At 51.1% G+C, this 26,918-nt stretch overlaps 1 protein-coding gene across 1 annotated transcript; it reads right to left on the bottom strand.

Moving 5' to 3' along the window:
- Window positions 1–711: 711 nt before the first annotated feature.
- ALAS2 (5'-aminolevulinate synthase 2) lies at window positions 712–26,367 on the bottom strand. The gene is made up of 11 exons (XM_060252918.1): window positions 26,308–26,367; window positions 21,787–21,974; window positions 19,184–19,306; window positions 17,546–17,644; window positions 15,340–15,562; window positions 11,038–11,222; window positions 10,047–10,226; window positions 8,221–8,385; window positions 5,851–6,119; window positions 3,665–3,827; window positions 712–971 (listed from the first exon to the last, which is right to left on the bottom strand). Exons 2-11 carry the CDS (start codon window positions 21,959–21,961, stop codon window positions 808–810), a joined length of 1,746 nt encoding a protein of 581 aa, XP_060108901.1. The 5' UTR covers window positions 21,962–21,974; window positions 26,308–26,367; the 3' UTR covers window positions 712–807.
- Window positions 26,368–26,918: the final 551 nt, after the last annotated feature.

The following is a 26,918-nucleotide window of genomic DNA, read 5'->3' on the forward strand; positions in this document are numbered from 1 at the left end:
CCAGGTTCAATCCCCAACATCTCTAGTTAAAAAAAGGACCATGTAGGAGGTGATAAGAAAGAGCTCCACCTGGCTGTGGCAGAGCCTCATGCAGAAGGTTCCAGGTTCAATCCCTGGCATCTCCAGATAAAAACGACCAGGCAGGAGGTGACGGGAAACAGGACCTTTTTTGTAGCAGGAACTCCTTTGCATATACCACCACACACACACACACCCCTGATGTAGCCAGACCTCTAAGAGTTTACAGGGCTCTTCTTAAAGGGCCCACTGTAAGCTCTTGGAGGATTGGCTACATCAGGGGTGTGTGGCCTAATATGCAAAGGAGTTCCTGCTACAAAAAAAGGCCCTGATGGGGAAGACCTCTGCCTGAGACCCTGGAGATCCACTGCCAATCTGAGTGAACAATAATGACCCTGAGGGACCAAGGCTGTGATTCAGTAGAAGCTTAATATGTTCAGTACTCTAATATAGAATCATAGAGTTGGAAGGGACCTCCAGGGCCATCTAGTCCAACCCCCTGCACAATGCAGGCAACTCACAAACGCCTCCCCCTAAATTAACAGGATCTTCATTGCTGTCAGATGGCCATCTAGCCCCTGTTTAGTAATAGTGCGGCGGTCCTTGCTTGTGGGTGCATTGGAAGGTCTTTGTGGTGTGTGTGTGTGTGTGTGTTGCTTCTAGTCTGGATGCTTGAAGACACCAGTGGGAGTCGGGCCCAGCGATTGAACTTTATTGCTTTGCGGCACCAGCTTGGTTTCGTAGCAGGCTCCGATCTTCCTTCTTGTTGAGGTTGTCCCGGTCTGCCGCTCAGGCGGAAAGGGAGATGTATTGGGGCCTCATGTTGCCAAAGTAATCCTGCTCCCACTCGCTCATCAGGGCGAAATGGACCGGGTGGTGGCAGAAGTTGCACTTGGGAGAGGCGACGTTGTGCAAGGGGAGGCCCACCTCACGCCAGCCCGCCAGCAGCTTTTCTGGAAAGGAGACGGAGAGAGAGGCGGCCATTAGGAAGGCATTTGTAGGACCAGGCTACCATATTAGAAGTTCTTCTCCCTCTCCCATAAGACTGGAACTCAAGGGCATCCAATGAAGCTGGTGGGCTTCAGGAAGGACCAATGGAAATGTTTCTTTACACAGAGAGCGGTTAAAATGTGGGATTGTAGTGAGAGTGTAGTGATGGCCACAGGCATAAACAGCTTAAAAGGGGGATTAGATAGATTCATGGAGGAGAGGTCTATCAATGGCTACTAGCCATGGTGACTGAGGGGCAGCTCCACATTCAGAGGCACTAAGCCTCTGCATCCCAGAGCCAGGAGGCAACATCAGGAGAAGGCCTCGGACTCTATGCCCTCCAGAGGAATTGGTTGGCCACTGTGTGAGGCAGGATGCTGGACTGGTTGGGCCACTGGTCTGATCCAGCAGTGCTCTTCTGATGTTCTTAGGAAGGCCTCGGCCTCTCTGCCCTGTTTTTGGCCCTCCAGAGGAACTGGTTGGCCACTGTGTGAGCCAGATGCTGGACTAGATGGACCACTGGTCTGATCCAGCAGGGCTCTTCTGATGTTCTTATGAAGGCCTCAGCCTCTCTGCCCTGTTGTTGGCCCTCCAGAGGAACTGGTTGACCACTGTGTGAGACAGGATGATTAAAAGGCTAGAATGATTAAAGGGCTGGAGCACTTTCCCTATGAAGAAAGGTTGAAACGCTTGGGACTCTTTAGCTTGGAGAAACGTCGACTGCGGGGTGACATGATAGAGGTTTACAAGATAATGCATGGGATGGAGAAAGTAGAGAAAGAAGTACTTTTCTCCCTTTCTCACAATACAATGGGCATTCGATGAAATTGCTGAGCAGAAAGGTTAAAACGGATAAAAGGAAGTACTTCTTCACCCAAAGGGTGATTAACATGTGGAATTCACTGCCACAGGAGGTGGTGGCGGCCACAAGTATAGCCACCTTCAAGAGGGGTTTAGATAAAAATATGGAGCACAGGTCCATCAGTGGCTATTAGCCACAGTGTATGTGTGTATATAAAATTTTTTGCCACTGTGTGACACAGAGTGTTGGACTTGATGGGCCGTTGGCCTGATCCAACATGGCTTCTCTTATGTTCTTATGTTCTTAGGATGCTGGACTAGATGGACCACTGGTCTGAACTGGTAGGGCTCTTCTGATGTTCTCATGAAGGCCTCGGCCTCTCCGCCCTGTTGCTGGCCCTCCAGAGGAACTTGGTGGCCACTGTGTGAGACAGGATGCTGGACTAGATGGACCCTCACTGGTCTGATCCAGCAGGGCTCTTCTGATGTTCTCATGAAGGCCTCGGCCTCCCTGCCCTATTGTTGGCCCTCCAGAGGAACTTGATGGCCACTGTGTGAGACAGGATGCTGGACTAGATGGACCACTGGTCTGATCCAGCAGGGCTCTTCTGCTGTTCTCATGAAGGCCTCGGCCTCTCTGCCCTATTGTTGGCCCTCCAGAGGAACTTGGTGGCCACTGTGTGAGACAGGATGCTGGATTAGATGGACCCCTGGTCTGATCCAGCAGTGCTCTTCTGATGTTCTTATGAAGGCTTCAGACTCTCTGCCCTATTGTTGGCCCTCCAGAGGAACTTGGTGGCCACTGTGTGAGACAGGATGCTGGACTAGATGGACCACTGGTCTGATCCAGCAGGGCTCTTCTGATATTCTTATGAAGGCCTTGGCCTCTGTGCCCTGTTGTTGGTCCCTCAGAGGAACTGGTTGGCCACTGTGTGAGACATGATGCTGGACTAGATGGACCACTGGTCTGATCCGGCAGGACTCTTCTGATGTTCTTACCAGGGGAAGGCCTCAGCCACCCTGTTGTTGGCCCTCCAGAGGAACTGGTTGGCCACTGTGTGAGACGGGATGCTGGACTAGATGGACCACTGGTCTGATCCAGCAGGTTCAGATCAACATGGGTACCCACTTGAATTTATTAATTTTAAGTAAGTGAAACATTTCCTAATGTGCATAATATATATAGATTTCTTCAGGGATCTGAAGCAGTGAGCTACAAATTTTTAAGAACTTACTCTGATGTAGCCAATCCTCCAATCCTACAGGGCCTGCTCCAGGAGGACTGGCTACATCAGGGGTGTGTGGCCTGATATGCAAAGGAGTTCCTGCTATACAAAAAAAGCCCTGTTTGCCTGAGCCATCAAGGTCAGGGTGCCAGACTTTTGGCTGCCAGACAATCTTGGGACCTCCTGGCTATACTTCACACACTGCTGTACAATAATCATAGAATCACAGAGTTGGAAGGGACCTCCAGGGTCATCTATTCCAACCCCCTGCACAATGCAGGAAACTCACAAACACCTCCCCCTAAATTCACAGGATCCGCATTGCTGTCAGATGGCCATCGAGCCTCTGTTGAAAAACCTCCAAGGAAGGAGAGCCCACCACCTCCCAAGGAGGAAGCCTGTTCCACTGAGGAACCGCTCTAAACTCACAAACCCCTCCCCCTAAATTCACAGGATCTTCATCGCTGTCAAATGGCCATCTAGTCTCTGTTTCAAAACCTCCAAGGAAGGACAGCCCACCACCTCCCAAGGAAGCCTGTTCCACTGAGGAACCACTCTAACGGTCAGGAAGTTCCCAGCGTTGAGCCGGAAACTCTTCTGATGGTGGTGGTAGCGTATCATCAACTTACCCACAAAGTAGTTCATCATGGCGGGGGTGTGGTGAGGGGAAGGGGCCAGCCGCAGCAGCTCCTCCCCCCGAGGCACGGTCGGGTAGTTGATGGCTTGGACGTAGATGTTGTGTTTGGACAGAAGCAAGTCGCAGAGGCGGGTATTCAGGGCTGCGTCTCCAACCTGAGGAGGGAAGCACACACTGCTGGGGAAACGAAGCTACACATTCCCCCCCCCCTCCTGCTCCTGTTGCTTGAAGTCTCAGGCCAAGTTAACCCTGATGTATCCTATAGCACCTTAAAGACTAACAAAATTTGTGACAGGGTAGCTTTTGCAAGTCACTGCTCACTTCTTCAGATACAGCTAGAACGTGGGTTCCTCTGTCCTTATATCTTTGGAGAATGGAGTGACTTCAGATGCCTTACGCAAATGACAGTAGCAGGTGAAATGACAATTGCAGGCACCATTAGATTAGGTGTGATACACAGAGGGGGTAGTAGGCATAGAGAAATCAGCATTGGTAATGAGACAGGAAACCTAGGTCTTGATTTAGTCCAGGAGGACGCATTGTCTTGAGCTTCGCTCTCAGTTGCAGTTCAGCAGTCTCTCCTTCTAATCTCCCTTTGAAACCCTTTTGTAAGACAACCACTACTCTTAGGTTCGCAGCTGAACGTCCTGGAAGGTTAAAGTTTCCTCCCGCTGGTTTTTGAATGCTGTGATAAATGGATCTAAGTCTGATATTAGAAGGTATCTGAAGAAGTGAGCAGTGACTTATGAAAACTCCTCTCCCGCCATAAATTCGTTAGTCTTTAAGTGCTCCGGGACTCTTGCTCTTTTCTACTGCTAAAAAAGGTAAAGGTAGTCCCCTGTGCAAGCACTGGGTTGTTACCAACCCATGGAGTAATGTCACATCAGGACGTTTTCTTGGCAGACTTTGTTATGGGGTGGTTTGCCATTGCCTTCCCCAATCACCTACACTTGACCCCCAGCAAGCTGGGGACTCATTTTTCCAACCTCGGAAGGATGGAAGGCTGAGTCAACCTGGAGCCGGCGACCTGAACCCAGCTTGCGCTGGAATCTAAGTCAGGTCATGAGCAGAGCTTGGACTGCAGTACTGCAGCTTCACCACTCTGCACCATGGGGCTTCTACTGATAGACTAACATGGCTACCCATCTTGGTACCTAATGTAACATAAGAGAAGCCATACTGGATTAGGCCAGGGGTGGGGAACCTCCGTCCCGAGGGCTGTATACGGCCCTCAAGGTCACTTGGTGTGGCCCTCGCAGATTGCTGGGCCGAACCAAGCCATGTGGCAGCCTCCCTGGGGCCTGGATGGCCAACGAGGATCGTGGGGCACAGCTGCGCTGTGCAGCAGCCTCCCCAGGGCCAGGCAGGGATCACAGGGCCCAGATGTGCTGTGCGGCAGCCTCCCTGGGGCCTGGCTGGCCGGCCAGAATTGCTGCAGGGCCTGGAAAAGTTACTGTCACAGTTCAGGTAAGTTTCCCCCTCATTTCTTTATTTCCCTTTCTTTCCATTTCTCTCCCCATTTCTTTGTTCCCTTTTATTTCCCTTTATTCCCATTTACTTATTGATTATCCCAGATGGTGTGGCCTAATATGCTAATGAGTGCGTGACCTAATATGCTAATATTAGGGGATGTGGTCTAATATGCTACTGAGTTCCCGCATTTGCTTAGGGCGGCAGGCCGTGTGTGTGTGTGTACCAGATTAGGCTCTCCCCACATGACTTCAAATAGAAAAACAATTATTTGCATTAATTTTACTGGCCTGAATCGTTCTCCCTTGGCGGAGCACTTTTTTTAAGTGGATAATTTTGTATGGCTCGCAAATGATGTTATAAATATCCTTATGGCCCTTGAAAGAAAAAGTTCCCCACCCCTGGATTAGGCCAGTGGCCCATCCAGTCCAACACTCTGTGTCACACAGGTGCTCTTTTCTACTGTAAGAAAGAGCCTAATGCAACTACCTATCTTGATCTATCTACTCCTGCAGCCGATTGGTTAAGGTGGAAAAGGTAAATGCAGATTTTCACAGAACACTTCCCCTTGTGACCACCTACAAGAGCGTACAAAAAATAGCCTTGCAAACTCTCAGTGGATTGGCTACGTCAGGGGTGTGTGGCCTAATATACAAAGGAGCTCCTGCTAGAATTCCACCCCTGGTGACCACCAATAGGAATCCATACCCGGATAGGGATGATGTGGCTGGGGCAGCTGATCACGGGCAGCCCGGCATCCATGAGCAGTTGGCGCATGTGTTTGACGTTGCGCTGGTGGGTGCGGCGCAGCATCTGCCCCTCGGGGCTCTTCAGGATCCGGACCGACTCCAGGGCTCCGGCCAGCATCGTGGGGGGCAGGGCCGTGGTGAAGATGAATCCGGCCGCGTAGGAGCGCACCGTGTCAATCAGGGAGGCCGTGCTGGCCACGTAGCCGCCCACACAGCCGAAAGCTTTTCCTGCGGAAGGGGGACAAAAGCATCACTCCGGGGTCTCTGAAGAGCTGGGTATGCCGCTCTGCATTCTGGAGGGAACGCTCATGGGAATTCCTTTGTTTGCATCTGCATCTGAGCGATCTTAATCCTTTGCCAAGAAGAGATTGGATTTGGATTTATATCCCGCCCTATACTCTGAATCTCAGAGTCTCAGAGCGGCCACAATCTCTTTTACCTTCCCCCCGCACACACACACACACACAACAGACACCCTGTGAAGTAAGTGGGGCGGAGAGAACTCTGACAGAAGCTGCCTTTTCAAGGACAGCTCTGCGAGAGCTGTGGCTGACCCAAGGCCATTCCGGCAGCTGCAAGCGGAGGAGTGGGGGATCAAACTTGGTTCTCCCAGATAAGAACTTAACCACAACGCCAAACTGGCTCTCTGAACTTTGCCAAGAACTTATCTCTGCAACCTGTACAAAGGCATTGCAAGATTTCTCAGCTAGTGTTATTCAGGGCTTTGGTTTAGGGATGGAGGAATGCAAAGAGGCCAACTCTGTTTCAGTCACTGGAAATCATACTAGCTGTGGTTTCAGCAGACATTGCCCCTATCTTTCAGTGCATGTCATAGCACAGGGGTAGCGAAACTTGCTTAGCGTAAGAGCTGTATAGAATAAATGTCAGCTGTTTGAGAGCTGCAAGGCATGAACATCAGATGGAAGGGAAGGAAGAGGGAGGGAGGAAAGAAGGAAGAAAGAAAGAGGGAGGGAGGAAAAAGGAAGGAAGCAAGGAATATAGTAATAATAATAATAGATTTTATTTCTACCCCGCCCTCCCCGCCTAGGCGGCTCAGGGCGGCTCACAACAATTCATACATTAACATAAATGATAAAACATTAGATTTAACAAAATTAAACATATAAAAACCAGTTAATTAAGTTAAAAATACATAATTTAGTTATATTATATATATATCTGGCAGCAATAAAACTGTTCTGGCGCTGATTCTGCCAGTTAAGGTAATATTAAAGATGGCGGTTCTTTGTTCCTAGCAACTCAGCAGTCGATATCGTTATAAGCTTGTCTAAAAAGGGCGGTCTTGCAGGCCCTGCGGAACTGGTCGAGGTTCCGCAGGGCCCACACTTCCTCCAGAAGCTGGTTCCACAGTGCAGGTGCCGCAACTGAAAAGGCCCGTACTCTGGTGTTTTGGAGTTTGACCTCTCTCGGCCCAGGGATCGTCATTTTAGGAATGAAGGAGGGAGGGAGGGAGGAAGAGGGAGGGAGGAAAGAAGGAAGGAAGAGGGAAGGAGGGAGGAAAGAAGCAAGGAAGAGGGAGGAAAGAAGGAAGGAAGAGGGAGGGAGGGAGGAAGAAGGGAGGGAGGAAGGAAGACAAAGCAAAGCAAATAGATGGAGGGAAAGGTGGAAAGAAAGTAACTTTAAAAACATTCTCCAAGCCACTTCTGGCTTGCCTTGGAGAAGTGATTTAAAGAGAGAAATGCCTTCTCAAAGCCAGCCAATGGGCAATGGGGGCTTTGAGAGCCCCACAGTATGTGCGAAGGAAGGAAGGTAGGTAGGTAGATGGGGGAGAGAGAAGTGGAAAGAAAGTAACTTTAAATGCATTAAACTTTAAAAGCTGGCTTGCCTCGGAGAAGTGATTTAAAGAGACAAATGTCTTCTCCAAGCCAGCTGACAGGGCGGTGGGGGCTTTGAGAGCCACACAATATGTGTGATAGAGCCACAGTTTGGCCACCCCTGTTGTAGCAGCTGCAAGGGCTAGAAATGTCTCTTTTGAAGAAAAAAAAACAAGGAGAAAAAAACGACTTGAAAGAGCTCTTCGTACAGGGCCTACCGTAAGCTCCAGGAGGATTGGCTATATCAGGGAGGTGTGGCCTAATATGCAAAGGAGCTCCTGCTACAAAAAAGCCCTTTCTCTGGGACTCTGGATAATAGATCAGAGTTTCCAACATGGTGCCTGCAGCCTCCATGCTGCCTGCTGGCACTTTCCCAGACACCTACTGTGTGCTTCAGAAGAGCAGGCGGTGCCATTGTGAAGACATATCCAGGACCCGCCTAAGCCATCTAGCTCTTCCCTCCCTTTTGTGGCCCTTAGCTTGTCCAGACTCACCCAGGGTGCCGGAGACGATGTCTATCTTGCCCATGACTTTGTCCCGTTCGCCAATGCCGGCCCCGCGGGCCCCATAAAGTCCCACAGCGTGGACCTCGTCCACAAAGGTGATGGCTCCGTAGCGGTGGGACACGTCACACATTTCTTCCAGGGGGCAGATGGCACCTGTGGGGACACGCAAGGACAATGGAGAATATATATTGCCACAGTATATAATGCGTGTGTATGGGTGTATATGTATGTATGTATATGTGTGTGTGTGTATATACACACACACACATATATTGGCCACTGTGTGACACAGAGTGTTGGACTGGATGGGGCATTGGCCTGATCCAACATGGCTTCTCTTATGTTCTTATGTTAATGCATGAGGCACACAGAGTCTTGCTAAGGTATTAAGAATGTCAGAAGAGACCCCTGCTGGGTCAGACCAGTGGTCCTTCTTGTCCAGCATCCAGTCTCACACAGCAGCCAACCAGTTCCTCTGGAGGGCCAACAGCAGGGCAGAGAGGCTGAGGCCTTCATAAGAACATCAGAAGAGCCCTGCTGGATCAGACCAGTGGTTCATCTAGTCCAGAATCTCATTTCACACAGTGGCCAGCCAGTTTCTCTGGAGGGCCAACAACAGGGCAGAGAGGCTGAGGCCTTCATAAGAACATAAGAAGAGCCCTGCTGGATCAGACCAGTAGTCTAGCTAGTTCAGCATCCTGCCTCACACAGTGGCCTACCAGTTCCTCTGCAGGGCCAACAACAGGGCAGAGAGGCTGAGGCCTTCATAAGAACATCAGAAGCCCCTGATGGATCTGACCAGTGGTCCATGCAGCCCAGCATCCTGCCTCACAGGTGGCCAGCCAGTTCCTCTGAATGGCCAACAACAGGGCAGAGAGGCTGAAGCTTTCCCTCGATGTTGCCTCCTGGCTCTGGGATGCAGAGCTTCTGAAAGTGGAGGTTCCTCTCCATCATATGGCCAGTAGCCCCTGATAAACCTCTCCTCCGTGAATCTACTGAATCTCCTTTTAAAGCTGTCTACTCCTGTGACCATCACTACATCATCTGGCAGCAAATTCCACATTTTAATCACTCTCTGTGTAAAGAAATATTTTCTTATAAGAACTTCTGGACTCTAATCTGGCTGCTCCACCACAGACCAACACAGATATCCTCTGAAAACAGTGTCTTCTGTCATTGTGGTTGTCTCCAGTACATGCTTTTTATTCCCTCCCCTTCTTTCCTCGTAACATTCCCCATAAGCAATACTGGCCCTTGGAAAGGAGGAACAGTCCTTCCACTCTCCGGGTGTAACACCCATAGTGCTAGGTTTGCTGAGCCCCTGCGGCCTCTGGCAGGGGACTTCCTCCATGCATGCATAGCGCGCGGAGCATGACGATGTCACTTGGAAGTGATGTCATTGCACTGGACATGTAGCTCGACGGCTGCTCTAGGAGCTTCCGAGAAAACTCTATGGTTCCCCCCTCCCAGGCACTCTAGCAATTTGTAAGGGAAACTCTATGATACCATAGTTTCCCTCCTAAATTGCTAGAGCATCTGGAGAAACCATGGAGTTTTCCTGGAAGCTCCTAGAGTGGCTGGCGCACGATGTTGTGAGTGACGTCATCGCACCGGCGATGTTGAGAGGGGATCCCCTCACCAGCCCAATGCAGACTGGCGAGTTGGGGGCCTCTTGAGTGGGAGAACCCCAACCTGGCCTGGGAGCTTGGCAGCCCTACCTAGTGCTCAGACCTGGGGCCGCCAATCAAGCCCTCATCTGATAGAGCCGTAGGGGGCACAAGAACAAAGGAGGCAAGACATGATTTGGCAGCTACCATCCATGGAGTGCACTGTCTCAAAAGCCACAATCTTTGGGGTGCTGGGTTTGGCCTGGCTCAGGAGCTCCTCCAGGTGCTGTGGATCATTATGCCGGAAGACGTACTTGGGCACACCACTGTTCCGGATGCCTTGGATCATGGAGGCATGGTTCCCAGCATCTGAGTAGATCTCACACCCTGTGGGATGGAAGGAACTTCAGAAAAGCCACCAGTAGTCCACCTAGCCCAGCATCCTGTCACTCACAGGGCAGCCAACCAGTTCCTCTGGAGGGCCAACCACAGGGTAGAGAGGCTGAGGCCTTCAGAAGAACATCAGAAGGGCCCTTCTGGATCAGACCAGTGAGGGTCCATCTAGTCCAGCATCCTCACACAATGGCCAACCAGTTCCTCTGGAAGGCCAATAACAAGGCCTAGAGGCTGAGGCCTTCATAACAACATCGGAAGAGCCCTGCTGGATCAAACCAGTGGTCCATTTAGTCCAGCATTTTTTCTCACACAGTGGCCAGCCAGTTCCTCTGTGGAGGGCCAACAACAGGGCAGATAGACCGAGGCCTTCATAAGAACATCAGAAGAGCCCTGCTGGGTCAGACCAGTGGTCCATCTAGTCCAGCATCCTCTCTCTCCTGCAGTGACCTACCAGTTCCTCTGGAGGGCCGACAACAGGGCACAGAGGCTGAGGCCTTCGTAAGAACATAAGAAGAACCCTGCTGGATCAGGCCACTGGTCCATCTAATGCTATCAGGCAAAGGGGAGGGCAGGCAATAGGGGCAGCTGAGAGTCAGGGGGTGGGAAGGCTGGGAAGCAGGGGGGAGGACACACGGGCAGGTGGGGTGGGAAGGGAGGTGCAACCGGGGAGGGGGGAGTGAAGTCAATGATAGCAGATAGGGGACTCATGGGAACTCTTTGCCCAGGGCTTCCCAAAACCTGGAACTGGCCCCTTTGGCTGGCCTGAGGGTCTAACCTACGGCATTTCCCTAGACATAGTTACCGGGCATCATGCGGGCCAGGGTGAAGAGCGTGGAGTCATTGGCCACGAAACAAGAGGAGAACAGCAGGGCGGCGTCTTTCTTGTGCAGGCTGGCCAGTTCCTGCTCCAGTTCCACGTGGAACTTGCTGGTGCCCGAAATATTCCTGGTGCCCCCGGCGCCAGCTCCATGATGATCCAGGGTCTCTCTGGGACAACAAAGAGGAGAATGAGATTCTCGAAAGACTGCAGAACGAAGCAGGAAGAATATGTTGTCGAAGGCATTCACGGCCGCAGTCCATTGGCTGTTAGAGATTTTCTGGGCTGTGTGGCTGTGGTCTTGGCATTGTGAGACCTGATGTTTCGTCAGCAACTGTGACTGGCATCCTCAGAGGTGTAACCCAGAAAACTGGAGTTCTCTCTGGGTCAGATTGAGAAGATGGTAGGCAGGTAATTTATATCCATTCAGGCAGGTGGGGAAGGGCTGAGTCATTATCTTGTGGGAGCTTCCTGAGCTGTGACATGCTAATGGAGGAGCTTACCTGAGGGGGTTCTTTGCATAGAATCATAGAGTTGGAAGGGACTTCCAGGGTCATCTAGTCCAACCCCCTGCACAATGCAGGAAACTCACAAATACCTTCCCCTAAATTCACAGAATCCACATTGAAGAAGAAGAAGAAGTTATTGGATTTATATCCTGCCCTCCACTCCGAAGAGTCTCAGAGTGGCTCACAATCTCCTTCACCTTCCTCCCCCACAACAGACACCCTGTAAGGTGGGTGGGGCTGGAGAGGGCTCTCACAGCAGCTGCCCTTTCAAAAACAACCTCTGCCAGAGCTATGACTAACCCAAGGCCACGCTAGCAGGTGCAAGTGGAGGAGTGGGGAATCAAATCTGGTTCTCCCAAATTGCTGTCAGATGGCCATCTAGCCTCTGTTTAAAAACCTCCAAGGAAAGAGAGCCCACCACCTCCCGAGGAAGCCGGTTCCACTGAGGAACCACTCTAACGATCAGGAAGTTCTTCCTCATGTTGAACCGGAAACTCTTTTGATTTAATTTCAACCCATTGGTTCTGGTCCTACCTTCTGGGGCCACAGAAAACAATTCCACACCATCCTCTATAGGACAGCCCTTCAAGGACTTGAAGATCCTCTCACCTCTCAGCCGCCTCCTCTCCAGGCTAAACATGCCCAGCTCCTTCAACCTTTCCTCATAGGACATTGGTCTCCAGACCCCTCACCATCTTCGTCGCCCTCCTCTGGTCCCGTTCCAGCTTGTCCATATCCTTCTTAAAATGTGGTGCCCAAAACTGAACACAAGACTCCAGGTGAGGTCTGGAGTACGTGGATTGGCTATGGAAATTCTAATCTTATCTGTAGTGCTGTTGTAAGACCACGGCCACACAGCCCAGAAAATCTACAACGGCCAACGAAGCAGGAAGAATTGCTCCAAGTCGGGACTGAGAAATATCAGCAGAAAGGGGGGAAATGACAAATGGCGAATAGTGAGGGATTGCTTTTCAGAATCAGGGGCAGAAATTCTTTAAGGGTTTAAGGCAGGGGTGGCCAAACTGCAGCTCGGGAGCCACATGTGACTCTTGTAACATATTGTGCAGCTCTCTAAGTCCCCACCGCCCTGTCTTGGAGAAGGCATTGCTCTCTTTAAAACACATCTCCAAGCGTGGTCTGCACCAGCTACCGATTGAGCACCGGATTCGCTTTAAGGTTTTCGTATTGACCTTCAGAGCCTTGTGCGGTCTGAGGCCAGATTACCTGCGGGACCGTCTCTCCCCATATGAGCCCCGGAGGTCGCTACAATTGGCCGGCCAACACCTTCTGACCATCCCTGGCCCAAAGGACGTCCGGCTTGCCTCGACCAGGGCCAGGGCTTTTTCAGCGCTGGCCCCGACCTGATGGAATCAGCTCCCAGTGGAGGTTCGGGCCCAGCAGGATTTGTTATCGTTCCGGAGGGCCTGTAAGACGGAGCTGTTCCATCAGGCTTATGGCTGAGGCAGACGGGCGTCCTATCATTTAAACAGGGCCCCCCCGCACCGACTGCATTGTACAGATTTTTTTAAACCAAGATAGCCGGGATTTGAACATCTAGGTTGGGACAAGCCAGGTGAATCGATCGGTTCATACCACCTTTGCGGCCCTACCTAACGGTGAGCTATGGCATAATTGTTTTAATTTTAAACTGTTTTGATTGTTTTAAATTGATTTGATTGTTTTAAGGTGTTGGAAGCCGCCCTGAGCCCACTATGGGAAGGAAAGGAAAGGTCCCCTGTGCAAGCACCAGTCGTTTCCGACTCTAGGGTGACGTTGCTTTCACAACGTTTTCACGGCAGATTTTTTACGGGGTGGTTTGCCATTGCCTTCCCCAGTCCTCTACACTTTCCCCTCAGCAAGCTGGGTACTTCTTTTACCGACCTCGGAAGGATGGAAGGCTGAGTCAACCTTGGGCCGGCTACCTGAACCCAGCTTCCGCCGGGATCGAACTCAGGTCGTGAGCAGAGAGTTCAGACCACAGTACTGCAGTACTGCTGCTTTACCACTCTGCGCCACGGGGCCGCTCACTATGGGAAAGGGCGGCCTATCAATCTACAAAAATAAATAAATAAATAAGACAAAAATGTGTGAGCCAGAGGCTAAAAAAACCTGTGAGCTAGCTCACACTCACTCAGCTTAGAGGGAACCCTGGTTGTGCTAGCTGTCTACCATGCTGGAGTTTAGGGCCACCAGCTCTAGTTTGGGAAATATCTGGAGATTTTTGGGATGGAGCCCGAGGAGGGTTGCCAAGTCCAATTCGAGAAATATCAGGGGACTTCGGGGGTGGAGCCAGGAGACATTGGGGGTGGAGCCAGGAGCAAGGGTGTGACCAGGATAACTGAACTCCAAAGGGAGTGCTGGCCCTCACACTGAAAGGGACCGCATGCCTTTTAAATGCCTTCCCTCCATTGGAAGTAATGAAGGAGAGGGGCACCTTCTTTGGGGGCTCATAGAATCGGACTCCCTGGTCCGATCGTTTTGAAACTCGGAGGGTAGTTTGGGAAGAGGCACCGGATGCTATGCTGAAATTTTGGTGGCTCTGCCTCAAATTTCCCCAGATACCCGCAGATTAATTCTCCATTATACCCTATGGCAGGGGTGGCCAACAGTAGCTCTTCAGTTATTTTTTTGCCTACAACTCCCATCAGCCCCAGCCATTGGCCATGCTGGCTGAGGCTGATGGGAGTTGTAGGCAAAAAACATCTGGAGAGCTACTGTTGGCCACCCCTGTGGGAATCAGTCTCCACGGGAAATACTGGAGTGCCCAGCAGACATTCCCCCCCCACACACACACTTTCTAGGGTTGCCAATCCCCAGGTGGGGGCAGGGGATCCCCCGGTTTGGAGGCCCTCCCCCCACTTCAGGGTCGTCAGAAAGCAGGGGGAGGGGAGGGAAATGTCTGCTGGGAACTCTATTATTCCCTATGGAGATTTATTCCCATAGAAAATCATGGAGAATTGATCTGCAGGTATCTGGGGCTCTGGGGGGGCTGTTTTTTGGGGTAGAGGCACCAAATTTTCAGCATAACATCTAGTGCCTCTTCCCAAAATACCCCCCAAGTTTCAAAAAGATTGGACCAGGGGGTCCAATTCTATGAGCCCCAAAAGAAGGTGCCCCAATCCTTCATTATTTCCTATGGAAGGAAGGAATTGAAAAGGTGTGCCATCCCTTTAAATATGATGGCCAGAACTCCCTTTGGAGTTCAATTATGCTTGTCACAGTCTTGATCTTGGCTGCACCCCCAAAGTCTCCTGGCTCCACCCCCAAAGTCTCCTGGCTCCACCCCCAAAGTTCCCAGATATTTCTTGAATTGAACTTGGCAACCCTAACACTTTCTGATGACTGAAGCAGGGGGAGGGCCTCCAAACCATGGGGTCTCCTGTCCCCACCTGGAGATTGGCAATCCGAAGCCTGGGGAGGGCATGGTTTGGGGAGGGGAAGGACCTCAGCGGAGCCTAATGCCGTAGTGCCCACCCTCCAACGCAGCCATTTTCTCCAGGGGAACTGATCTTGGTCATATGAAGACCAAGTATCAAAGTGGGGGATCTCCAGGTACCTCCTGGAGGTTGGCAACTCCACTTGAGTTCCTTCCTCACCGCACCTCAGGAGGCCTGTAATATTCACCGCTCACACAACAGTTCTATCGATGAACTGAGCTTAATAGAACGAGAGGCCTTCACGACTCAAGTGGGATTTGAACCCAGGTCTCTCAAGCCTTCGTCCAATGTGCTAACACTGTACCACTCCTGGCGGAGACGAAGGGGGCACAGCCTCTCACCGTACAGCTGCCAGCACTCGAGGGTGGCGGCTCATGCCCAGGTAGTCGTTGCTGCACCAGACAGAAACTTTCTGCGCTTCAGTTTCGGCACAAGAATAGTTCTCGGCGAAGGGATACGCGTCAGCCCGGCGATTCACGGTTTTGAAGATCCGGTAGGTGTGGTCCTCCTTCTTCTCCAGGATCTTTGCCTTGAAGAACTCGTCATAATCAAACTCGGAGCTCCCTGCGAGGGTGTAAAAGGGCTGGTTTACATTTGCAGGGTGCCTCTCTAGATTTCTCTACCGTGGACAACTGTGTAGCTTAATGGGGGGTTTCAGGGCTTTTTCTGAGTCAAAGCGCACAGGAATGCAGTTCCGGCTGGCTTGGCATCAGGGGGTGGGGCCTAATATGCAAATGAGTTCCTGCTGGATTTTTTTCTCTACAAAGAAACCCCAGTGTGAAGCTATGGTGATGTCAGGGGGTGTGGCCTAATATGTAAATGCGTTCCTGCTGGGCTTTTTTAAAAAGCCCTGGATGGTTTATTTATTTATTTCCTTCCTTTGTCCCCTGACACTTTTCTCAGTAGGGAAACAAAGCAGTTCACACTGTTCTCCATTTTGTCCTCACAACAACCCTTTGAAGGTCCCAGGTTCAATCCCCAGCATCTCCAGTTCAAAGGACCAGGCAGGAGGTGATAAGAAAGACCTGGACCTGAGACCCTGGCTCAGTGGCAGAGCCTCTGCTTGGCAAGCAGAAGGTTTCAGGTTCGATCCCCGGCATCTCCAGTTAAAAGGACAAGGCAGGCGGTGATAAGAAAGACCTGGACCTGAGACCCTGGTAGAGCCTCTGCTTGGCATGCGAAAGGTCCCAGGTTCAATCCCTGGCATCTCCAGTTAAAAAGACCAGGCAGGAGGTGATGTGAAAGAGCTTGACCTGAGATCCTGGAGAGCTGCTGTCAGTCTGAGTAGGCAATACTCCCTTTGATGGACCAAGGCAGCTTCATGTGTTAAAAAAGTCTCAGGAAAGGAGCTCAGTTTGTGAGAAACACACAGTGTGAAACTTACAGTTTCTTCTTTATTCCACAAATAAAGGATGAATACGAGACAGTCTACTTGAACGTTAGCTGCCTTCTGTTAGCTGTAAGATGTCTCTCAAGGACAGAGAGTCAGGTGACGTTGCTGCCATGCCCAACCACATATTAGGACACACCCCCTAATGCCCTGCGGCACAGAGTGTTAAAGCTGCAGTACTGCAGTCCTAAGCTCTGCTCACGACCTGAGTTTGATCTCCAGTGGAAGCTGGGTTTTCAGGTAGCCGGCTCAAGGTTGACTCAACCTTCCATCCTTCCGAGGTCGGTCAAATGAGGACCCAGCTTGCTGGGGGGGAAGTGTAGATGACTAGGGAAGGCAATGGCAAACCACCCTGTAAAAAGTCTACTGTGAAAACATTGTGGAAGCACCCCAGAGTCAGAAACAACTGGTGCTTGCACAGGGGACCTTTCCTTTTTCCTGATGCCAAGCCAGCTGGAACTATGTTCCTGTGCATTCCTGCTATTAAAAAAATCCTGGTCTTGGAAGAAATATGGCTATTTGCAGTCTACCAGCGTTACCTGGTCCACTTCATCACCAGCTGGAAATCCAGGCTTGTGCTTTATCTGCAAGGAAGAGCGTGATGTTTCCAGGATGTGTTATCTACTTCAAGAGGGACTGCGACCTTAAGGATGTTTAAAAATTGGTGTATATGTGCACATTTTGTTTTAAAAAGGTAAAGGTGGTCCCCTGTGCAAGGACCAGTCGTTTCCGACTCTGGGCTGACGTTGCTTTCACAACGTTTTCACGGCAGACTTTTTACGGGGTGATTTGCCATTGCCTTCCCCAGTCATCTACCCTTTCCCTCCAGCGAGCTGGAGACTCATTTTACCAACCTCGGAAGGATGGAAGGCTGAGTCAACCTGGAGCCGGCTGCCCGAACCCAGCTTCTGCTGCAATTGAACTCAGGTCGCGAGCAGAGCTTAGGACTGCAGTACTGCAGCTTTAACACTCTGCGCCACGGGGCTCCATTACATTTTGTTAAAGACGGTGTTAAATTGTTGAATAGTTATTTGACCTGTTCTATCTATGAGTTTCAATAGAATACGATTTCGAAAAAAATTGGTAAGGTGCCTTTAAGAAATGTTCACCCACATTCTTGCAGTCTTGCTATCCCCAACCACCAAGTACCCGCCTACCTGGCATGTTGTCCCGGATGAGGTGGGTTACTTCCTCGGAGTCCAGCAAGTTCCTTCGGAGACTGGTTTGCACCTCCCGGAGAAGAGAGCCCAGCATCCCTGAACCGCAAAAGAAGAGGCTGAGAGGCGAGTTTGAGTGGTGCTTTGGACGAGGCTTGCCAACTTCCAGGTAGGGCCAGGAGATTTCCGAGAACTACAACTAGGGGTGCTGTTCCCCAGGTGGGGGCAGGGGATCCCCTGGTTCGGAGGCCCTCCCCCTCATCAGAAAGAGGAGGGGGGGAAATGTCTGCTGGGCACTCCATTATTCCCTGCGGAGACCGATTCCCATAGAGTATATTGGAGAATTGATTCGTGGGTATCTTGGGCTCTGGGAGGGGCTGCTTTTTGAGGTAGAGGCATCAAAGTTTCAGCATACTATCCAGTGCCTCTACCCAAAATATCCTCCAAGTATTCCCATAGGGTATAATGGAGAATTGATCTGTGGATATCTCGGGCTGTGGAGGAGCTGCCTTTTGAGGTAGATGCACCAAATTTGCCACATTGCATCCAATGCCTCTCCCTAAAATACCCTCCAAGTTTCAAAAGGATTGGACCAGGGGGTCCAGTTCTATGAGCTCTCAAAGAAGGTGCTCCTATCCTTCATTATTTCCAATGGAGGGAAGGCATTTAAAAGGTGTGCGGTCCCTTTGAATGTGGTGGCCAGAATTCCCTTTGGAGTTCAATCCTGCTTGTCGCAAACTTGCTCTTGGCTCCACCCCCAAAGTCTCCTGGCTCCACCCCCAAAGTCCCCAGATATTTCTTGAATTGGACTTGGCAACCCTAACTACAACTGATCTTAGGGTTGCCAAGTCCAACCCCAGAAATATCTGGGGACTTTAGAGGTGGAGCCAGGAGACACTGGGGTGGAGCTAGGGGGGAGGGGGGAACGGCGTCTCGGAGCGGGCAACGCCACTGCGCCGCTGCCGCCTCTTCTCCACTCGCCGTGGCTGCTCTTCTGAGATGGGCTCAGCCTGAGCCCATCTTGGAGGAGCAGCCACGGCGAGTGGAGAAGAGGCGGCAGCGGCGCGGCAGCCTTGCCCACTCTGCCTCTGGGGTGGAATCGGAGGGGGAGTGGAGGCGGGCCAGGGGCGTGGCGAGTCGCGAGTCCGGGTCCTAGAAGGGCCCGGATTCGCGGCTCGCCATGCTCCTGGCCTGCCTCGCCGTCCCCTTCTCTGTTTTTGCCTGCGCTGCTCTTGGCTGCTCCTCCGAGATGGGCACAGCCTGGGCCCATCTTGGAGGAGCAGCTGTGGTGGGCGGGGAGGGGGCGGCAGCGGCACGGCAGCCTCGCCCGCTCCAGGATCGGGCGGCTCGCCATGCTCCCCGGCGCCGTTTCCCCCCTCCCCCCGCTTCCGCTTTTTTGGGGAGAGGGGGAAGAGGGTGGAAATCCTGGGGTCTCCCGCCAGGGCGGGAGGTTTGGGAAGCCTAACTGATCTCCAGAAGACAAGAGATCAGTTCCCCTGGATAAAATGGCGGCTTCGGAGAGTGGACCCTCTGGCATTATTCCTTGCTGTCCCTCTTCTTTTCAAACCCCAGGCTACCCCCGCCCCTCCCAAATCTCCAGGAATTTCCCAACCCAGAGTTGGCAACCTTGCTTTGTACCTGACTTGAAAGTTTGGATATCCTCCTGGAGCTCGGGTTTCGCCTCTTGCACAAAGGCCTTATGCCCACCCTGGCGCTCGGATTCTATGAAGGGGCACTGAGTGGCAGGGAGAGGCTCAGAGCCTGGAGAGGAAGAAAAAGAGGGAGAGAGAGAGAATTCAGGGGTCTTGTCAGGCAGTCTGCAAAACTGCCCCCCCTATAATATAGTGGGTTCTATACAGTCATGAGGTGAGGTGGTAGTGAACATAGGTCTTTTATTGAATACAGCATGGTATAGCGCTGCCTACAAAGACTGACTGCTAGGGCCGCAGGGCCCTCTATATATACACACCCAAAGTTCCCGCACTGCTTGTGACTGGACCATTCAAACCAGTCGGAGGCTCTTGATTGGAGCAGGGCAGCAGGATTTGGATCCTGCTGCCTGTTGTTCCCAAGTCCCCCAAGCTCTGTCCTTCAGGCCCCAGTGAGCCAGGCAAGAACTCCAGCTTATAGATACAATTCTAAGCACATATACAACACTACCCCTTTAGTGGGGGACAAAAGAGATATTAAAATAGCCCTGGAATACATAAGGACATCAGAAGAGCCCTGCTGGATCAGACCAGTGGTCCATCTAGTCCAGCATTCTGTCTCACACCGTTGGACAACCAGTTCCTCTGGAGGGCCAACAACAGGGCAGAGAGGCTGAGGCCTTCATAAGAACATCAGAAGAGCCCTGCTGGATCAGACCAGTGGTCCACCTAGTCCAGTATCTTGTCTCACACAGTGGCCAATCAGTTCTTCTGGAGGGCCAACAACAGGGCAGAGAGGCCGAGGCCTTCATAAGAACATCAGAAGAGCACTGCTGGATCAGACCAGTGAGGGTCCATCTAGTCCAGCCTCCTGTCTCACACAGTGGTCAACCACAGGGCATAGAACATAAGAGAAGCCATGTTGGATCAGACCAATGGCCCATCCAGTCCAAGACTCTGTGTCACACAGTGGCCAAAAAACCCCCAAGTGCCATCAGGAGGTTCACAAGTGGGGTTAGAAGTCCTTCCACTTTGCTCCCCCCCCCACAAAAGTACCAAGAATACAGAGCATCACTGCCCCAGACAGTTCCAACAATATGCTGTGGCCAATAGCCACTGATGGACCTCTGCTCCATATTTTTATCCAATCCCCTCTTGACGCTGGCTATGCTTGTAGTCGCCACCACCTCCTGTGGCAGTGAATTCCACATGTTAATCATCCTTTGGGTGAAGAAGTACTTCCTTTTATCTGTTCTAACCCAACTGCTTAGCAATTTCATTGAATGCCCACGAGTTCTTGTATTGTAAGAAAGGGAGAAAAGTACTTCTTTCTCTACTTTCTCCATCCCATGCATAATATTGTAAACCTCTATCATCTCACCCCGCAGTCAAAGTTTCTCCAAGCTAAAGAGCCCCAAGCGTTTTAACCTTTCTTCATAGGGAAAGTGTTCCAAACCTTTAATCATTCCAGTTGCCCTTTTCTGGACTTTCTCCAATGCTATAATATCCTTTTTGAGGTGCGGTGACCAGAATTGTACACAGTATTCCAAATGAGACCACACCATCGATTTATACAGGGGCATTATGATACTGGCTGATTTGTTTTCAATTTCCTTCCTAATAATTCCCAGCATGGCGTTGGCCTTTTTTATTGCAATTGCACACTGTCTTGACATTTTCAGTGAGTTATCTACCACGATCCCAAGATTTCTCTCGTGGTCAGTCTCTGCCAGTTCACACCCCATCAACTTGTATTTGTAGCTGGGGTTTTTTGCCCCAATGTGCATTATTTTGCACTTGGCCACGTTGACACCCACTCACCCAGCCTCAACAGATCCCTTTGGAGTTCCTCACAATCCTCTCTGGTTCTCACCACCCTGAACAATTTAGTGTCATCTGCAAACTTAGCCACTTCACTGCTTACTCCCAACTCCAAATCATTAATGAACAAGTTAAAGAGCATGTTATAGAGGCTGAGGCCTTCCCCTGATAAGAACATCAGAAGAACCCTGGGGGATCAGACCAGTGGTCCATCTAGTCCAGCATCCTATTTCCCACACAGTGGCCAACCAGTGGCCAACAACAGGGCAGAGAGGCTGAGGCCTTCATCAGAACATCAGAAGAGCCCCGCTGGACTCTCTCACACACAGTGGCCACACAGTTCTTCTGGAGGGCCAACAAAAGGGCAGAGAGGCCGAGGTCTTCACAAGAACATCAGACGAGCCCCTGCTGGATCAGACCAGTGGTTCATTTAGTCCAGCATCCCGTCTCACACAGTGGCCAACTAGTTCTTCTGAGGGGCCAACAACAGGGCAGAGAGGCCGAGGCCTTCCCCTGGTGTTGTCCCCTGGCTCTGGGATTCAGAAAGCCTCCACATTCAGAGGCCTTTTTACCTCTTTTAAAGGTTGGTCACCTTTAAGACCAACAAAGTTTTATTCAAGGTTCTGATGTCCATGGCCGCTTCCTCAGATGTCAACTTTGTTGTTCTTAAGGGTGCCACTGGACTCTGCCTTTGTTTTGTTGCCCGCCTGGATCTATTGAAGTACTATTGTGGGGGGGGACAGTATCTCTCGGGTCCACCCTGGGTCTCACCTTTCTCCTCGCAAGGCACTTTTCCACGTTGCAGATCCAAAACGGAGCAAGAGAAGGTGCGGGTCACCATCACTGGGCAGCGCTGAGCACTAGTCACCAGCAGAGGGCGAGCTTTGCGGAGGAAGACGGTCGGGTCCCGGCTCAGAAAGGGGCAGCGCTGAAGAAGGGCGGCCATCCTGCCAATTTTGCTACCCAGGAAAAGAGAGAAGAAGAGATCCACGGGTTGGGGGATATCTCAGGCTAGGGAACTCAGGCCTCCAGAGGAAAGGACCAGGGAGAACCATACCTTAAAACTAAAACTGTTCTTTGACTCTTTACAACCATACACAAGTAATACTCAACACTCAATAGCACATAATACTCTCGATACAGGGTACACTCTTATAAAGCACATTCCTGGACTGCAGGAATCATAGAATCAAAGAAGAAGAAGATGATATTGGATTTATACCCTGCCCTACACTCTGAATCTCAGCAGCCTTGAAAGGGCAGCCTCTGGGAGAGCTCTCCAGCCCCACCCACCTCACAGGGCGTCTGTTGTGGGGAAAGAAGGGAAAGGAGATTGTAGGCCACTCTGAGACTCTGTCCTTGAAAGGGCAGCCTCTGGGAGAGCTCTCTCAGCCCCACCTACCTCACAAGGGTGTCTGTTGGGGGGAGGAAGGTAAAGGAGATTGTGGGCCACTTTGAGACTTTGTCCTTGAAAGGGCAGCCTCTGGGAGAGCTCTCTCAGCCCCACCTACCTCACAAGGGTGTCTGTTGTGGGGAAAGAAGGGAAAGGAGATTGTAGGCCACTGAGACTCTGTCCTTGAAAGGGCAGCCACTGGGAGAGCTCTCTCAGCCCCACCCACCTCACAAGGGTGTCTGTTGTGGGGGAGGAAGGTAAAGGAGATTGTAGGCCACTTTGAGACTCTGTCCTTGAAAGGGCAGCCTCTGGGAGAGCTCTCTCAGCCCCACCTACCTCACAAGGGTGTCTGTTGTGGGGAAAGGAGATTGTGGGCCGCTCTGAGACTCTGTCCTTGAAAGGGCAGCCACTGGGAGAGCACTCTCAGCCCCACCCACCTCACAAGGGTGTCTGTTGTGGGGGAGGAAGGTAAAGGAGATTGTAGGCCACTCTGAGACTCTGTCCTTGAAAGGGCAGCCTCTGGGAGAGCTCTCTCAGCCCCACCTACCTCACAAGGGTGTCTGTTGTGGTGGGGGGAAGAAGGTAAAGGAGACCATAAGACACTCTGACATTCAGAGCGGAGGGCGGGGTATAAATCCAATATTTTCTTCTACTTCTTCTTAAGAGGAATGAACATTTGGAGTGCAGAGATATGTGGTACAGCAAGATGTCACCGGGTGGCAGTGAGTATCCGTTAAGAGTTGATAAGCGCAGAGTTATCAGTTTCGCAGAAGACACACCCAGCCCCAGCTGGGATGATGACGCCAGAGAGCTCAGTGGGATGGATTCTGGCCAGGGCCTTTTTTTGTATCAGGAACTCCTTTGCCTATTAGGCAGCAGCCCCAATGTAGCCAATCCTCCTGGAGCTTACAATAGGTCCTGTACGAAGAGCCCTGTAAGCTCCAGGAGGATTGGCTACATCAGGGGGTGTGGCCTAATATGCAAAGGAGTTCCTGCTACAAAACAAATCCCTGCTCCTGCGCCTTAGGGGAGCATGCTGAACAGGGGTACCTGATATGGATGGGGAAATTCTTGGAGATTTTGAGTGTGGAGTCCGGGGAGAGAGTTCAGTAGGGTTTACTGCCATACAGTCTAAGGTTGCCAGGTCTGACTCAAGAAATATCTGGGAACTTTGGGGGTGAAGCCAGGAGCAGGGGTGTGACAAGCAGGACTGAACTCGAAAAGGAGTTCTGGCCATCACATTGAAAGGGACCGCCCGCCTTTTAAATGCCTTCCCTCCATTGGAAATAATGGATAGGGGCGCCTTCTTTGGGGGCTCATATACAGTTGCCAATCCCCAGGTGGGGGCAGGGGTCATCAGAAAGTGGGGGAGGGAGAGGGAAATGTCTGTTGGGCACGCCATTATTCCCTATGGAGACTGATTCCCATAGGGTATAATGGAGAATTGATCCACGGGTATCTGGGGCTCTGGTCCAATCATTTTGAAACTTGGTGGATGTTTTGAGCAGAAGCACTGGATGCTATGCTGAAAATTTGGTGCCTCTACCTCAAAAAACAGCCCCCCCACCAGAGCCCAAATACCCATCAATTGATTCTCCATTATACCTTATGGGAATCAGTCTCCATAGGTTAAATGGATTGGCCAGTAGACATTTCTCCCCCGCCCCGCCCCGCTTTCTGATGACCCTGAAGTGGAGGAAGAGCCTCCAAACCGGGGGAATCCCCTGCTCCCACCTGGGGATTGGCAACCCTAATACAGTCTTCCATCCTACAAACACTAAATAATGCACTTTTAATCCACTTTCGATGCTCATCGACATTGGTCTCCATAGGGAATAATGGAGTGCCCAGCAGACATTTCCCTGCCCCCTCCCTGCTTTCGGATGATCCTGAAGTGGGGGGAGGGCCTCCAAACCCGGAGATCCCCTGCCCCCACCTGGGGATTGGCAACCCTAACCCATCTTGATCTACAGGCATCATGGGCAGCTCAGTCTTGTGTCCACAGCAAAATATTTCCCACCATCACTGAGCAAAAACAGTCAAAACAACATGGTGAAATAAGCTGATCAGGATTCGAAGCGGAACAGCTTTTGCTGATCATCCCCATTTCCAAGAATAGCCTGGACAGTGAGGTACATGAATGGCTATCCCGTGCTGAAATCCCCTCAACCATAGGGAGAGGCTTCTCCTTACCCAGTACGGGACTAACAGGTTACTACAACATAGTGAAATGCACAAAGCTATAGCAGACCCACACCGATTGGGGTTGCCACATCTCAGTTGGGAAATCCCTGGAGATTTGGGGGGGTAGAAACTGGGGAGGGAAGAGGCCTCAGTGGGGTATAAGGCCACAGAGTTCATCCTTCAACATTGCCATTGGGGAACTGATCCCTGTAGTCATAAGCAGTGTTCTCTCTAAGCTGAGTTAGCGTGAGCTAGCTCACAGATTTTTAGCCTCCAGCTCACACATTCTTGTCTCAGCTCAGGAAGGATGACCCCAGAGCACACTAATTTATGCAGTGCCAGTAGCTCACAACTTTAAGGCCAGTAGCTCACAAAGCAGAATGTTTTTCTCGCAAGACTCTGCAGCTTAGAGGGGACGTTGGTCAGAAGATCAGCTGTAGTTCCAGAAGAAGCTCAGCCTCCCCCTCCCAGTAACAACCAAAGGAGCAAAACACTGTGAACATACATAACTAAGACCATTCCAAACTCAGTTTAGGAATAATACGCTAAACAACCCAAAATAGATTTACAGAAATCCATACATCAGTAGCACAGAATATATCACTAATACAATCCAGTTTCTTTTAATGTGCAAACGCTTGGATAATTTTAGTTCACAAAGGCTGCGATCACACACACTGAATAATGCACGTCTGATCCACTTTCCAACGGGATTTTGCCAGTTCCCACAGTAAAATCCAGCTGGAAAGTGCCCTTAAAGTGGATAGAAAGTCTATGATTTAGCGTGTGCGTGACTGCAGCCATACGGTCTCATTTAAAGTGCAATGCTTGGAATAATTTTAATTCCTCCTAAATACAAAATGTATCCATCTGGAGGCTGGCTGCTCTAACTGGAGTGTCAACGGCGGAAGGGGGACAGATGGCACTCCTTGGAAAGCCGGAGTTGGCCAGGGGGTCTCCAAGGACTGACCATGAAGAAACTGGATAGAGGGGGGTTACATAAAGGAGAGGAAAGAACCCAACCACCCAGAGCCAAAGTCAAAGGAATCAACACACCACAACTTGAACATATGAAGCTGCCTTCTACTGAATCAGACTCTGGGTCCATCAAAGTCAGTATTGTCTACTCAGACTGGCAGTGGCTCTCCAGGGTCTCAGGCTGAGGTTTTTCACACCTACTTGCCTGGACCCTTTTTAGTTGGAGATGCTGGGGATTAAACCTGGGACCTTCTGCTTCCCAAGCAGATGCTCTACCACTGAGCCACCGTCCCTCCCCAAAGTCCATATTGTCTACTCAGACTGGAAGAAGCTCTCCAGGGACTCAAGCTGAGGTTTTTCACACCTATTTGCCTGGACCCTTTTTAGTTGAAGATACCGGGGATTGAACCTGGGGCAAAGTCAGTACTGTCTACTCAGACTGGCAGCCACTCTCCAGGGTCTCAAGCTGAGGTTTTTCACACCTATTTGCCTGGACCCTTTTTAGTTGGAGATGCTGGGGATTGAACCTGGGACCTTCTGCTTCCCAAGCAGATGCTCTACCACTGAGCCACCGCCCCTCTCTAATTAATTACCAGGAGACTGTTCATACCTGTTCTGACGATCCTTTGAGAGGCAGAATGGTGAAAAAGGAAGGTCAAAGAGGCAGCCTCCCCCCCCCGAGCCTTCCCCCTCCCCACCTCACACCCCCCCTTTCATTCAGCCCCTCTTCTCCCTACCTGTTGACCTGCCCTGAGGCCGAACAGCCTCTGAGCAATCCCCTGTGCTTCCACACTGGCTTGGAGTTGCCTATCTTCACCCAACAGCTGAAGGCAGAGATAAGGCCTGCAAAGGGCGGAGGCGGGGGGCGGGGAGAGAGAGACCAGAGAAATGGGAACCCTCTCCCATGTTAGGAACTGCGTTTGTGAGGAAAGGCTGAAAAGTATGACAAAATAGGAGTCCAGCACACCACAGAGATGAATACAATTTATTCCAGTTAAGGCTTTGGTGAGCTCACTTCGTCAGGTGCATGGAGAACAGATCAGATGCGTGCAATGTTAACTTGTAATTAGGGTTGCCAGGTCCAATTCAAGAAATATCTGGGGACTTTTGGGGGTGGAGCCAGGAGCAAGGTTGGGACAAGCGTAATTGAACTCTAAAGGGAGTTCTGGCCCTCACATTTAAAGGGACCACACACCTTTTCAATGCCTTCCCTCCAATGGGGATCATAGAATTGAACCCCACCCTCTGGATTCGATCTTTTTGAAACTTGGAGGCTCTTTGAGAACAGGCACCGGATGCTGCGCTAAAAATTTGGTACCTCTACCTCAAAAAACAGCCCCCTCCCCCA

This window comes from Heteronotia binoei, chromosome 13, assembly GCF_032191835.1.
Source record: "Heteronotia binoei isolate CCM8104 ecotype False Entrance Well chromosome 13, APGP_CSIRO_Hbin_v1, whole genome shotgun sequence".
Taxonomy (NCBI): Eukaryota; Metazoa; Chordata; class Lepidosauria; order Squamata; family Gekkonidae; genus Heteronotia; species Heteronotia binoei.